The 15,729-nt window shown below is 40.0% G+C and overlaps 1 protein-coding gene across 1 annotated transcript; it reads right to left on the reverse strand.

Moving 5' to 3' along the window:
• Positions 1 to 12,958: 12,958 nt before the first annotated feature.
• On the reverse strand, positions 12,959 to 15,340 carry has1 (hyaluronan synthase 1). The gene is made up of 4 exons (XM_069138599.1): positions 14,645 to 15,340; positions 14,330 to 14,555; positions 13,738 to 13,870; positions 12,959 to 13,640 (listed from the first exon to the last, which is right to left on the reverse strand). Exons 1-4 carry the CDS (start codon positions 15,338 to 15,340, stop codon positions 12,959 to 12,961), a joined length of 1,737 nt encoding a protein of 578 aa, XP_068994700.1.
• Positions 15,341 to 15,729: the final 389 nt, after the last annotated feature.

The following is a 15,729-nucleotide window of genomic DNA, read 5'->3' on the forward strand; positions in this document are numbered from 1 at the left end:
GAGCTCTGTAAAATGGTTATTCTGCTGCTGTTAAATAAATATCTTGGAGCCTGACATATTCTCCTATTGCCTCATTAAAGAACACGCAGGACTGGGGGCTGACACATTTTGGTTACTTTAGCAGGAGCCCAAGTCCAACAGAACCAAAAGCACCACTCAAGGTTAAAAAATGGCAGAAACTACCTTTGACCTCTTTGTTTGCTCCTTCAAGAAAAGGAGCAGCAGGCTGCACCTGGTTGCTTTACATCAGAGAGACCTCTCTGTCACACTTACACAAACAGAAATATACATGTCATAACAACTTTGCACGTACGTTCATACCCACATGAAACCCTCTGTCATCATACGTGCTATGGAGTCCTTCAATGATGATAATGAAGTTCAGCGTAAGTTCAATCAGGAAGACTATCTTCATGCCTCATTCATTCACAAACCTCGCTCACTCTCTGCCCACCTCTTCTAATAGGCTCGCTTTGGGTGTTTTCGGTAGATCAATCAGATTTTGCAATTATCTCAGTCAGCCAATCATGTCGTTGCTGTCTTAATTTGAAATCTGATGTCCTCCGACCCGATCACCTCCAGTCTTGTGCCCATGTCAAGCCCATCAGAGTCAACTCCTCATTACATCCAGACCTTCAGCATTCTCCTCATCACCACCACCAGGGTCGGAGGGGTTTCCTGTACTACCGACCCTCTTCAAATATGATGACATCATGATGGGGTCTAGTTGCCAGAGACTTTCTTCTCTTCCTTTGTACACATGGCAAAAATAATTTGTAATTATTCTTTCGCTCTGATGGAAATATCACTGAAAAGTTCATGAGTCAAAAGAAAAGAAATACTACATGATTGCTATCAAAGCTGAAAAGATAACTACCCCTATTAGTTAGGGATATATTCATTGAAAAGTTGATTTGGTAACCTGCTCGACATACCTGTTGTTTTATGTGTGATGAGTACTAAATTATGAAAATGTATGTTGTTGTTAACTTTATAGTCCGACCCTCCACCAGGACACCCACCGGAGACCTTATGACATGGACAACAGTCAGTAAGTCCCCAAAGACATTTTGTTTTCATACCCATCCATTAAATTAGACACACTGAAGCAAAATATTTTGTTAAAGTACACCGCAACAAAATAATAGCTGAATCATTTCTGAGAACCTCCTGTGAATGTTTTCAGAGCTGCAGGCCCACATACTGTAACTGCGGTTGGTGGTTCCAGGTTCAAGGAGTTATCGGACAATGTGGGCACAGTCTGTTCTCTTGGGCACCACATCAATACCTGCAGTTTGTTGGAAACACCCACAGCAACCATTGCTAGTAGGAAAGGGAGTCACGTGCAGAAGATATGTAACGCACATCAGAGATTTCTACAGCAAAGGCACATGATGAGAAACTACTGTAATGAAAAATCTCACCCTGTGCTATATCTGTGATTAAAAATAAATAAATAAATAAATCTGAGGGCATGAGTCAAGTTCCACCCAATCTCCCTGTAGCAAGGTGTGTCCTACCAGGGTTTCTCCTGGACACAGATGACTCACTCAGTCACACGTTCGGGTATAAATGCTTTTATTCGCCCTGACCACACACCAATGTCTCTATGCCAACGCTTTCCTCCAGCCTCCTTCTCCCTGCTCACTTTATAGGGGAGCGCTCATCAGTCCACATTCGGCTCAGCTGCGCTCCTTACACCTTCCCGGCACCGTTCCCTGAACCCCTCCTCCCACTCTCCACCCCCTGCAGCGGAGCTAACCACACCCCGCTACCACACTCCCCTCAACAGCTGTTGGCCTAAAAGTTTAAATAATATCAGTGTATAAATACCAGAATAGCAATAAAATATCATTATTTTAGAGGATAGAGTTGTCAATATCAGCTTGTCCACCATTTTGGTTTATTCCTTGCAGAACTAACGATATTCTTCTTCGTCAGCAGTACTGTGTGTTTAGTTTTTATTCGCCAAAGTTAACGTGCTGACGAGCTTAACCGAGACGGTAAACAGTATACCTGCTTATCAACATGTCTGCATGGTCACTATTGATTTTTACTCATCACTGTTTGGTAAGTTTTTGCCAGGCTAAGGTCAGATTATTAATAATGTTGTTTAGAGCTGGATTGATTGATTAGTTGATTAATCAGTTAATTGATTGATAGAAAAATGATCACTGATTATTTTGATAATCAATGAAATGTTATCTTCAATCTAAAACCTAAAAATCATCTGGTTCCAGCTTCTTAAATGTGAATATTTTTCATTTATTCCTCACTAATATTCAGGTGCATATCTTTTGATCGTGGGCTGTTGGACAGGAGAAAACAAAAAAATGTTGGCTGCACCTTGGGCTTTACAAAACACTGGTCAACATTTTTCATTTCCATTTTTTGACATTCTTGAGACCAACCAACTGATCAATTAATTACAAAATAATCAACAGATTAATTGTTATTTGGAATAATAATTATTCTAGCCCTAATGTTATATTTACGTATTTTTTTCTTTGCTGTTACTGTTTCCATTTTCTTTTAACAATGTTTGAGTCCTTGACTGTTAGGAAAAATAGTAACTCATTGTCGGTGTGTAAATTAAGTTACTGCTATGTGTGTAAAGTTTCCGTTAGTCTATGCATAAAACTTTAGATGAAATGTCTCGTACTGCATGCACATTCCACGAGTTTCTCTCTTGCAGTATATGGCCCCTCGGGGGAGGAGGAACTCGTTTATCTAGTTTAGCACACACATAGGTTAAAAGCAAACATATCCATATAGGATGCAAAGAGCATTGAACCCCTATGCACTCACGTTACACAACATGTGACCTTATCTATAGGAATGTAATCACATGCTGTTTTATAAACCCATGTATACAATAAAAGGAGCAAAGAGGGAAGTCTGTGTTGGAGTTGGCTGATGCCAGGTGAAGAGCTTACAACTCTAAGACCCTGCATGGACTTCCCTTGCTGCAAGTAAAACTCAGATTTGGGTCCAAGCCTTGTTTTTGTCTGACTGTGGGTTTTGATTCTTATCCTATCAGCGCTATGTTACGGTTCTGAACCTAACATTGACAGAAATTATCGTAGGAAAGAGCTTTAATTTTTTATTGAATTCCCTTTTCTCCTCTTGTTAGGCCTCAGCTGCTGTCGGCGGCGGCATTATGTGTTTATGTAGCCAGACTTGTGAAGGCAAAATCTCAAGAACACCTTGGGGAAGTTTCTTCAAATTCTGCACAAATGTTCTTAAGATGAATTGATTCGAATTTAATGGTCAAAGGTCTCTGTGACCTCATATTCGTCCTACCTGTATGTCCTATTCTTATGAATGCGATATCTCAGAAAAGCTTTGAGAAGATTTCTTCAAAACTGCCACAAACATTTACTTGAACTCAAGGATGAGCTGCTTAGATGTTGTGTGTCACAAGTTAAAGGTCAAGGTCACTATGTTCCCACTATTGCTGAAGTCTTTACCTAAGGAGCAGAAAGGGAGACTGTGACCGTATGTCACATTTGGTCAGATACTGAATTGTTGACACTTATTGTGTCAACCTTGAAACTGTGGTAATTGTATAGATCTTCCGTGCTGTTGGGTTGAAGATATTTGTGAAGACTTCACGGTTTAAATTTTTTTGGGGTTCTTTCCAGCAACATCCGTGTTTGAAGCATTGTCTTCTGTCGTGGTTTCAACTTTGTGCTTCATAAAAATCAGTGAGTCGTAACAGACATGGATGTAAATTACAACTTGACTGGTTGACAAACGCTTGCAACCATGAAGCAGTAACTATTTTGGATTTGAACATAACATTAGTTGTCTAAATGCCATTCTGAATTTAAAAAAAAAAATCAAATTGTTTCTGTGGTTTCTAAATATGTTTAAACCTGAAACATTGCAGTACAAGAATCACTGGACTAAATATACTTTGGAGATTCCTCTACCCCTCCAATACCATCAAGTACAATAGCTTCTCTTGTACCTTTTACTGTTTTTACTGTAGCAGAGATAATGTATCACCCACTGCAATATTTTACAACATTTTTTGTACTTTATCAAATGCTCTGTGTAAAATAACAAGTGATTCAGTCTATACTCATATAACAAATAGCCATTAAATCAATTATTCAGACTAGCATCCACTATAGTAAATGGGTTATACAGTATGTAACTTGGAGCTCCAAACTGAAATAAATAAAAACCAAATAACACCTGTTCAGATTCTGATGACACCTCATATATTTCCTGCTGTCCTTCTTCATCAAAGTTCTTCCATGTGAAAGATTATCATAACCGTTTTTTTCAATCGTTATTGTGTTCGATATTGTTAGGTTCAGAACCGTAACATAGCGCTGATAGCATAAGAATCAAACCCACAGCCAGACAAACACAAGGCTTGGCACCAAATCTGAGTTTTACTTGCAGCAAGGGAAGTCCGTGCAGGGTCTTAGAGTTGTAAGCTCTTCACCTGGCATCAGCCAACTCCGAATCAGACTTCCCTCTTTGCTCCTTTTATTGTATGTATGGGGCTACAAAACATCACGTGATTACATTACTATAGATAAGGTGACATGTTGTGTACCGTGAGTGCATAGGGGTTCAATGCTCTTTGCACCCTATATGAGTATGTTTGCTTTTAATCAATGTATGTGCTAAACTAGATAAGCCAGTTCCTGTGTTGAAAGAGAGGAACTCGTGGTTTGTGTATGTAATCGTGACCTTTCAACTACAGCTATCTACATAGACTAACGGAAACTTTTCACACATAACAGTAACTTAATTTACACACTGACAATGAGTTACTATTTTTCCTAACAGATATGAATATTTTTTGAGTTTGCAGTCTGTTCTGTAACTTAATACCAAGTTCTGATTATGAAGGATTAAGTTTGCAGGTGACATTCATACAGGGCAATTTGCAGTTAATTGTAGAACAAAATTTCTAAAATTCTGTTCACCTAACACTCCACTAATCTAGGTGCGGTCCGATACGTGAAGAGACATGGTGTTACTGGTGTCGCCCTGGATCACTCACGTCAAGGATTAGGTTTAGCGCTGTCACCTAACAGCAAGAAGGTTCTGGGTTCTGCATGTTCTCCCTGTGCCTGCGGGGGTTTTCTCTGGGCACTGCGGCTTCCTCCCACCATCCAATCACATCAATGTAAGGTCAATTGGTTATTCTATTGCCCCTAAGTATGAATAAGAGCTTGAATGGTTGTCTGTCTCTCTGTTTTGGCCCTGTGATGAACTGGGGACCTGTCCACGGTCTACCCCCCGTTCAACCAAAGTCAGCAGGGATAGGCTCCAGCACCCCATGACTCTGTTTGGGATAAAGCGGGGATAGATAATGGGTGGATGGATGTCAAGGATTAGCATTGATATTCAGTAAAGAATTCAAATTGTATCCACAAATAGTTCAAATTGTTGTCATTTTCTGCCGGAAAAAAGTTTAATTTAACTTAATATATTTATTTTTATCAAACTTTTAGCAAAACAACAAACAGTTTTTTCATGTGATTTTTAACATTTAAAGCGATTTCTATTTCTCTCTTTACCATGACTGTCGAGTCTTCACTAACCGTCCCATTCCACAGTTGAACAAATGGGTTTTATTTTAAGACTGTTGTACTGTTTTTGAAATGCAAGCTAGGTGAAGAGAATGAAATTATAACATCATAAGTAAACTGCTGTTCTGAGCGTCTGTAGTAATTCTCCTGAAGTGAATTGTGCCTTACTGGTGGATAGAACACAATATGTGGACGGACAGGGATCTGCATCCTTATAAAGCACTTGTGGAGTATCTAAATATAGTACAGACATGACTCAACACTCAATTTGTCTTTTAATGGGCTGATTGCTTGTATTTTTTTCCACGGAGTTGCCCAGTTGCCAAGGCAACCTTTTTTTGCAAGTAACTCTAGATTATATTACTCATTTTGGCCCCGTGTTGGACTTCCAACTTCCCTCGTTTGGAACACACCTCACTCTCCCGACCTTTCGAAATACAGAGGGCAAGGTTAAACGCGTCATTTAGGTTGTAAGTCAAAAAGGCTGCACAGGCTCTACAGAACCATAAATCTTTCTTTTCTTTCAGAATGTTGTTCAGATAAAAGGTGAAATTCCTTTGGTGAGCCTTAACAGAACTCTTTGAGGATTTCATTAATGTTTGCAGTATTGTACACCCATGGAAAATAATGAGGGCCTGCTTGTTTGCAATTAATCATATATTTAAAGCATTTTGTAAACATTAACTTAAATATCATGTAAAGTTTATTTTTAGTACAGCTGATGCTGAATGTGTGACAACTTAATTATTATCCTGCTGGGCTTTGCTGCCTGGTGTATTTTTATGTCCAGAATCTCAGGCAGAAATGATCTGACTTTAGTTCAATTCAATTCAATTCAATTTCATTTATATAGTGCCAAATCACAACACAGGTTATTTCATGGCACTTAACACATCAAAGTCCTTACAGTGGAACTTTACAACATTAAACGGAGAAACTCAACAATACAACAATTCCTACATAAACTGGGAGGGAAAAAACTCCTCTTTAAGGGAGAAAACCTCCAGCAGAGGGAAGGAAAAACTCCCTCTTAACAGGAAGGAACCTCCGACAGAACCAGGCTCAGAAGTGGGCGGCCATCTGCCTCGACCGGTTGGGGTGAGAGGAGAGCAGAGAGAGAAAAGGACAGCATAGAGATAGAAGAGGAGAACTATTGGTGGAGACGACAAGCGCAGGGCCGAGACATGTTGCTCCATGGCGGGACATCTGGAAAAGAAAGAATAGAAACTACGCGAGCGAGGGAACTGAATGGAGACAACAGACAATAAGCAAAAACTATGGGAGAGAAAAAGATGGTGAGGTATGAGAGATAAAGAGTAGGAGGAAAGAAAAGAAGCTCAGCGTGTAACGAGGTCCCCCAGCAGCCTCGGCCTGTAACAGCATAACTAAGGGTTGGTTCAGGTCCACCTGAGCCAGCTTTAACTATAGGCTTTATCAAAAAGGAACGTTTTGAGTCTAATCTTAAAGCTAGAGAGGGTTTCTGCCTCTCGAACACAAACTGGGAGCTGGTTCAACAGGAGAGGAGCCTGAAAACTGAAGGCTCTGCCTCCCATTCTACTTCTGTAAACTCTGGGAACCACAAGTAGACCAGCATACTGAGAGAGAAGTGCTCTGCTAGGATTATATGGTTCTATAAGATCTCTAAGATACAATGGAGCCTGGTCATGTAAGGCTTTGTAAGTCATCAAGATCATTTTAAATTATATTCTTGATTTAACAGGAAGCCAGTGAAGAGAAGCTAAAACTGGAGAAATATGATCTCTCTTGCTAAATCCCGTCAGTACTCTTGCTGCAGCATTTTGGATGAGCTGCAGGGTTTTTAATGAGTAATTTGGACATCTTAACAACAAGGAATTACAATAATCTAGCCTAGAAGTAATAAATGCATGAATATGTTTTTCTGCATCATGCTGAGGAAGGATTTTCCTGATTTTATTAATATTACACAGATGAAAGAAGGCAGTTCTGGAGATTTGCTTTATATGCTGGCTAAAGGACAAATCCTCATCAAAGTCGACTCCAAGGTTCCTCACAGTTTTGCTGGAGGCCAGGACAACGTCATCCAGAGTAACTAAGTGATTACAGAAAGAGTTTCTGAGGTGTTTAGGACCAAGTACAATAACTTTCTTTTTGTCTGAATTCAGAAGCAGGAAGTTTTTGGTCATCCAGGCCTTTATGTCTTTTAGACGGGCTTCAAGTTTTACGAACTGATCAGTTTCATCTGGTTTTATAGGAAGATATAGCTGCGTGTCATCTGCATAACAATGGAAGTTGATGCAGTGCTTCCTGATGACATCTCCTAATGGAAGCATGTACAAAGTAAAAAGTATTGGGCCGAACACTGAGCCTTGTGGAACTCCATAACTAACTCTTGTTTGTCTGGAAGACTCATTGTTGACATGGACAAACTGGAATCTATCTGATAAGTAGGATTTGAACCAGTCTAATGCAGTTCCTTTAATCCTCGTAACGTCTTCTAATCTCTGTAATAAAATTGTGTGATCAATCGTATCAAAAGCAGCACTGAGGTCCAGAATAACAAGTACAGAGATGAGTCCATTGTCTGAGGCTCACAAAAGGTCGTTAGTAACTTTCACTAGAGCTGTTTCTGTGCTATGATGAACTCTAAAGCCTGACTGAAAATCTTCAAACAGATCATTCCTTTGTAAATGATCAAAAAGTTGATTTGCAACAACTTTTTCAAGGATTTTAGAAATAAACGTCAGGTTGGAAATTGGTCTGTAGTTTCCTAAAATAGCTGGATCAAGAGTTGTTTTTTTAAGTAAAGGTTTATCCATCCAAAAACATGCACCTCAGGTCAGGTTACCTGGCGCTGCGCTAGTGGCAGCCTGCTGCAGCAGCTCCCCCCTGAGAGCCCCCCTGCTGTAGTGAAGAAATTTCCCCTCGGGGATTAATAAAGTGTATAAAATCTAAAATCTAAAAATCTAAAATTTAATTACAGCCACTTTAAAAGCCTGTGGTACATAGCCGGTTACAATAGATAGGTTGATCTGATCTAATATGGAAGTATTAATTAAAGGGAAGACTTCCTTAAAAAGTTTAGTTGGGATGGGATCTAACAGACAGCTAGAGGATCCAGATGAAGAAATAATTCAAGTTAACTCAGAGAGCTCAACAGGAGAGAAATTTTCCAAGTATACATCTGGTCCTATAGTTGCTTTCAGGGCTGCTGTGCTTAACATCACATCATGACGGTGGCAGGAAGAGTCTGCCCGATTCTTTCCCTAATAGTGAGAATTGTATTGGTGAAGAAGTTGATGAAGTCGTTACTGCTGAGAGCTGAAGGGAGAGAGGGCTCAACAGAGCTGTGACTCTTTGTCAGCCTGGCTACAGTGCTGAAAAGAAACCTGGGGTTGTTCTTGTTGTCCTCTATTAATGATGAATAATATAAAGTTCTGGACTTACGAAGAGCTTTCTTATATAATATTAGACTATCCTTCCAGGCCAGGTGGAATTCTTCTAAATTAGTGGAACGCCATTTCCTTTCCAGCTTTCTAGTCACCTGCCTAGGTAATGAAGAACTCCATTTAAAAATTGGACTAACCGGGTATACTATAGCATTTCTTTACTTGACGATTGTGTTTCAGTTTGGGTTAGTGATGTTTCTCATCAGTGCAGGGAATTCACAAATTTTGAAAATGACTTGACAATGTTTCCCAAGCAGCATGACTTCTTCTCTTATCTAAATTTTAATCAGATATTCCAGGCAATGACACAGTTTTGACAACATTTTGGCAAATTACACTCATTGTTCTGCCAACTCTAGGCAGACCAACAGTTTCAGCTAAAAAACAAAATTAATTTTTATTCCTAATTACCCCAGTGACTTCAAAATCTTTGGGAAAGTTGTGGGCTGTCATTGGTTTCTGATGGTATGCTGCTTTCAACTTCGTGTTTTTGCGCAGTTTCCAGGAAATTATGGTAACTCCACCAGTATGAGTGTGCTTGCTGCAGCTGACCCTGGGCTTGTCAGATGAAAAGCGTCTCTGCAGACGGTGGGAACACCCTCAATTTAATTTGTCCAAATACTGAGCCAAAAATAACTGAAGGATCTTTTCCATTCTTATTCCATATATTGTTCATTCTCTCAACCCCTCTCACCCCTACTCCTTTTGGTTTCTTTCTTTCTTTCTTTCTTTCTTTCTTTCTTTCTTTCTTTCTTTCTTTCTTTCTTTCTTCCCCTTTCTTGCTTCCTTCTTTTCTTCCTCCCTTGTTTTCTACCTTCCTTCTTCCCTTGTCCTTTCTTTCTTTCGTCTTTCTGCTTTCTTCTTTGTTTGTTTCTTCTTTTTTTCCATCTTTCCTTCCTTCTTTCTTTCCTTCTTTCTTGCTTTCTTTCTTTCTTTCTTTCTTTCTTTCTTCCTTCCTTCCTTCCTTCCTTCCTTCCTTCCTTCCTTCCTTCCTTCCTTCTTTCTTTTCTTCCTCCCTTCTTTCTTTCTTTCTTTCTTTCTTTCTTTCTTTCTTTCTTTCTTTCTTTCTTTCTTTCTTTCTTACTTTCTGCCTGCAAATTTAATGTGGAAAATACTGGATTGGTAATGGCAACCACAAACTACACCAGCAAAAACAAACTTTTAGGATGTTGTTTTGTTGCCTTGTTGTGTATAACATAAACATAGGCCAAAATCTATTACTATCTAAGCAAATTCTTTCTTGTTATTTCTATAGATCTTGTATTAATTATGGCATCAGTGCAGCAGCCATGATGGAAGAAATAGTTATAATAATCACCATGGTGGTTTTCACAGCTACTGCAGTTCGGTGGGAAAAGTTGGTGAGACAACTTTATTCATGACAAAATGTGCTGCTCACGTGGAATAAATCTGATCAAGTTTTGTGGTGAAGGTGACACAACACTTCTGCTTCCCATCTGTGACAGACCAAACGTGCATCTCAACATGTGTGCCAGCTGACGTCAGAGAGGGAGGTCCAGACAGGGTGTGGGAGGACAAGCTAATTGAAGACAGACATGGAGGGAAGTGATGTTTGGTTTCGTCACATCGTTGGTTTACTCAGAAAGGTTTCTCTTTTACCCTAACTCATTAAGGCTCTCATTGCACAGAAACGGATATCCTCGAGTAAATCACAGTACATTTTTATGTGTTGGTGTTGCTCATTAATAATATTTATCCTTCAGTTGAGGAAATCCAGACACATTTACTCATGTGAGAGAATATTACAAACAGTTGTTTTTACCACCATCCCAGGTCTCAACTCACTGGCATAAATCCAGTCAGATAGTGTCTGCTGCATAGTGTAAGAAGTATTTTCTGGTCTCTGGGGTGGTCTCATGGTTTTCCATCACCCTGAACAGTTGTAGAATATCTTTTTGAACCACAGCTGAGTGGCAGTGGAGACAACAGATTAGGTCCAACACAGTTGTAATTATTAACGTAAAACTTCCATCGATCGGAATGTGCTCCATCCTCTTCAAACAGGATGACATAGGTGCACGTAATATATATACAATGCTCTTTGGGTATTGACCAGCGTAGTTTATAGCCACTTCATGAAGTGGAAACACCTTACCGATGTTATGTTTGCCCTAGAGATTTGCGTGTTTATTCCATCATGCATTCAGTTATTGATCGTCAGGTTTTTTTTTTTAAACTGAATGGCAGGTCCGCAATCATTTGTTAGCATTAGTGAACAAGATTCATGCCATAAACTGGAGCTCCACCTTAGAAGTTATTTTACAAACATTTAAAACATTTATTCTGAGGCTTCTTAATGTCATACCATTCAATTAAAGGTGATTAACAACCTGTTGTCCCACCCAATTTATGTAATTGTTAAGCATTCTGAGTCATAGACGAGCACATACTACCTTTGTAGGTCAGTATACAACTACCATAAACTAAATAAATTTTGGTGGCAAAAGGTTAAAGGTCACTGTGGCACTAAAAAACATTTCTGGCCATAACTCCTAATATATACTCCTGCTAATAATGACAAAAGTTTGACAAAATATGACACAAAAAAAAAGGTCACCTTCACAGTGTCAAAACATTGTTCTGCAAAAACACTTTTCTAGCCATAAATTCAACCTCAAAAATCAGGTAGGGGAGCTTGTGACCATATTTCACATTTGTTTAGCTACTGAGTTGGTGACACTAATATTTGGTGTCGACCTTGAAACTGTTTATAGATCTTCTGTGCTGTCGGGTTGAAAACGTGTGTGAAGCATCAACGTTTTTAAATCTGTAGCTTCTAAGCAGCAACATCTACGTTTCAACTATTCTCTACTTGAATGGCTACAACTTTGTTTTTATATCAGAATCAGCTTTATTGGCCAAGTTCCTACAAAGCCTTCATTTGATATATTATATGGCAGACATGGATGGATGTAAACTCCAACTTGATTGGTTGGCTGAGGCATACAAAGGCGATAATTGTCGTCTGTAAAAAATGCAATGTTGATCCAAAAAAACAGAGCCGTTGATGTCGAAAAATAGTTTATTTTTGCATTTCTACACAAGTTCCCCAAAACACAATATTTTCACATTTAAAAAAAATTTCCAACCAATTCAATACATAGATATTTATATATACATTCACACACACACACATATATTTTAAACAAAGTACATCTTACAAAGTACACCCATGCTTCACATATCACAAGTAGGTATACAGCAACCATGTAATATATAATATTGAAATTCACCTTTCTTTTGTTCATGTTAGCCACTGTACCATAAATACGTTTGTCTACATTTTCAAGTAAGTCTGCAACACTGCAGAAAGTGCTGCCCAGGATCCAGTGCAATAACAACAACAGTTGACTGAACTGAAACAGTGACGCGTCCTTAAGTCATTATTCTCTGGGTTGTTAAGGTAATCTACATACACATAAATGGACATATCTGAACAATTAAGAAAACACACGCATCTGTTTGTGTTTTCTAAGTATTAAAAAGTCTATAATAAAAAGTCCTTACCCACATCCTTTAATACAGCATTTTTTTTTCTTAATAGAAGCTTTCCCATCTTGAAATATTACAAATAAATATCTAAAAGCAATCTCCGCCTTCATCGTTCTGACAAAGTGAAACCTGAGAAGTGCACACGCCCCAAAAGCCCTCAGTACAGTTTTATTTAAAGATGCAACAACATCTCAGCATTAATAAAACATTAGTCATTATATATTAGGGATAATTTGGCACTTCTTTTTTCAAAAAGACTGCTAATATAGATGATATCCATTTCATCAACATTACCAATATTTATTCCTTTTTTTGTAAGTTTAGTAGCTGCATGAAACCCCCCCCCCCCCCACCCCTCCCATGTACTTCAGTAATAGGAGACAAAATAAATATATATATATATAATCAACTAAATAAAATGAAGTAAATTGTTGAATCTAAATACATGATCTCCAGTCTTCAGACCAATGTATTCACTGTGTAACTTTGGGCACGTTTCCTACAGGCTCTGCGGAACCACACCCAGTAGAGGAAAATCATAAGCAGCCAGTAGAACATGTAGGCCATGCAGCCAAAGATAAGAAACTCAGCCTCCATTATTTTTCCTGGAGTTGACCAGTCCTCTTGACTCTCCCTATAGATTGTGTAACCGAAACCACTTAATAAAATAGCCGTCCACACTGACAGGGGAAGGAGGGGCATGTAGTTACCTACAATCTTGCGCCTGCCTGATGTTCCCCAGCTGCTTTTGGTCATTGTGAGAATGGCAAAGTACTTCGCTGGCAGCAAGCTGGTCATGTACAGAGCCGAGTAGAGCGACATAAACACCATCACCACGTTTCTGCGAAGGATGCAGGCGTAGGCTGCTTTCACCAGCCCGATGAGCTGGATGCAGCACAGGACCCAGAGGATGTCCCACAGCGTGCCCGTCCAAAACAGTTGTATGACGGTGGCGGTGACAAAGAAAGGGAAAATACCTGAGATGATGGACTCGTAGGTCATCCACAGATGGTGTTTGTGCCACCACATTGCATTGTAGAGCCACTCACGGAAGTACGATTTTGTCCAGCGAGTTTGCTGGTTGAGCCAGCGAAGAAACTGAGCAGGCGTTTCCGTGTAGCATTTTGAGTGAGCTGTGTACCTGAAGGAAATTTAAAAAGACCTATGAAACATTTCATATTGTGGCATCATGTGTCCTATGAAATTTCTGTGCTTAATTATATGAAGAGGGTACGTACTTTGTGGCGTAGCCCATGCTCAGCATTCGGTTGGTGAGATGCCTGTCATCACCGAACGTGCAGTGAGTTCCCAAAAACTTCTGATTGTACCAAGACTCCAGAAACTGCTGAAGGATGTCGTTCCTGTACAGACCTTCATGGAGAAATTCAAGAAACCACAAAATAAGAGGAATATTTGTTACAATGGTGCATTTAAGCCGTGTGATGGAAAAAAAAAAAAAAAAAGATGTACTTATCTGCCTGTTGCTCAAGAATGTTTCTATTGTCACATTTATGACATCTAGTTTACGAGGTCACTGTGTCTTTATCTTGTGACCTACAACCGAACTCAGTATTATCTACGAAATCCTATAAAGAGGGAATGGGGGTGACTGTCAATTGCTTGTCACGCTGTATAAAAGCTGCCCTACGGAGGAGTGACGTTGAACAATGCCGGACATCCTTCTTTGAGTGTACATGTATTTGCTCCTTCTTGCAAGAATAAATGTCTGATATGTTTGATTTTGAATACAGCCTCTGAGTAATTTTTCTAACACCGTGATTACAGGTGCTTCTTTGACCCACATCACAAAGAGAAAAACTTTTCCCCTACCTAAAGGTCCACTGATGCAGGACACACAGTTGAAGTAGGACTGGCAGGACCGTTCAATGTTGAAAGCCATCCAGTACCGAAGACTGCTCATGAAGCTGATGTAAGACTCTTTGAGATTGAGGATCATCACATCTCCTCCCACGGCACCATACTTGGGGTTACTCTCCAACACCTTACACAGCTCCACCGTGGCCAAAGGGTCCAGCTTAGTGTCCGAGTCACACACCTGAGGAAGGAGAAAGAGAGTCATGTCACTGACGCTTTAACGTCCTTTTCTTTACTCTGGGAATATGTAAGGAAAGGAAAAATAGATACCTGTATATAGTCGACCGATGACCCAAGTGCTTTCAACGCTGTGTACATGACCTCCCGCTTGCCTCCCCACTTCTGCATGATGCAAACACAACGCTTGCTCTGGATCAGACGCTCTACCTCTTTTCGTTGTGGATCCTCTCCTGTCACATGATCAGCATCCCCTCCCGGGCCCATCGCTGTCGCCATTTCTACATCCTGTTGGGCTTGAGTGGGATCCCATGTGTGGTAGTTGTTCCTCCACACATAGCAGCTGGGATCCTGGTCTGCAAACTCCTCTCTGAACATGTCCATCATGTATTGGTCATCGTCTGAGTTGCCGTCGATCACCATGATGATGCGCAGCAGCTCAGGGGGATACTTGAGGGCCTTGATGGAGTTAAGGCACTCTCTGAGATAGGCAGGATCCTCCTGGTAAGCAGAAATAGTGAAGCCGATTGTTTTGGTAAAGCTGCATGGTGCTGTGCGGGATTTCATTCGCCGGTGCTCAATGAAGGCGAAGAAGCTCTGGACCAACATGTGGAGTGAGAGAAGGAGTCCATAAAAGCCGAAGGAGATGATTCCATACATGGCTGTGACCAGCTGGAACCCCTGAACATAGGCCCACACCATGACACCCATCACCAGCAGAGCGAAGAGGAAAGTGAGGACGGAGCGGACTATTGAGCCCAGCTTCTTCAATAAAGGTTTCAGCTTCATTGTTTATTTACCTGAGAGACACAAAGACACCACAGGTTTAGTATGGTTTTGTACAAGCAGAATTCTTTTACAGGGGCTGCCATCAAACCAAACTGACGGCAACATTGCAGTGATGGCTGTTGTCTTGTTGACAGTGCCTGATGAAGAGCTCTACTGACTGTTTGTTAACTGGGAGCTGTCAGAACAGTGTTCAGATCTTTCTTCTGAATTGTGCTTTCATTGCGGTCTAAAAATGCACAAATGATGGACACCCACTGCATGTAGTCATATGAAACCATACACAGACACTTAAAAGGGTGTTAAATGGAATGAGTTGTTTTATGTGTGCTGTTGTAAGAAATGTTAAAAAGTTTGGAAAACAATACAGTTTACAAATCCTTTAAACTACT

This window comes from Embiotoca jacksoni, unplaced genomic scaffold, assembly GCF_022577435.1.
Source record: "Embiotoca jacksoni isolate LCO1_2020_lvr unplaced genomic scaffold, fEmbJac1.0.p SCAF_11, whole genome shotgun sequence".
NCBI classification, from domain to species: Eukaryota; Metazoa; Chordata; class Actinopteri; family Embiotocidae; genus Embiotoca; species Embiotoca jacksoni.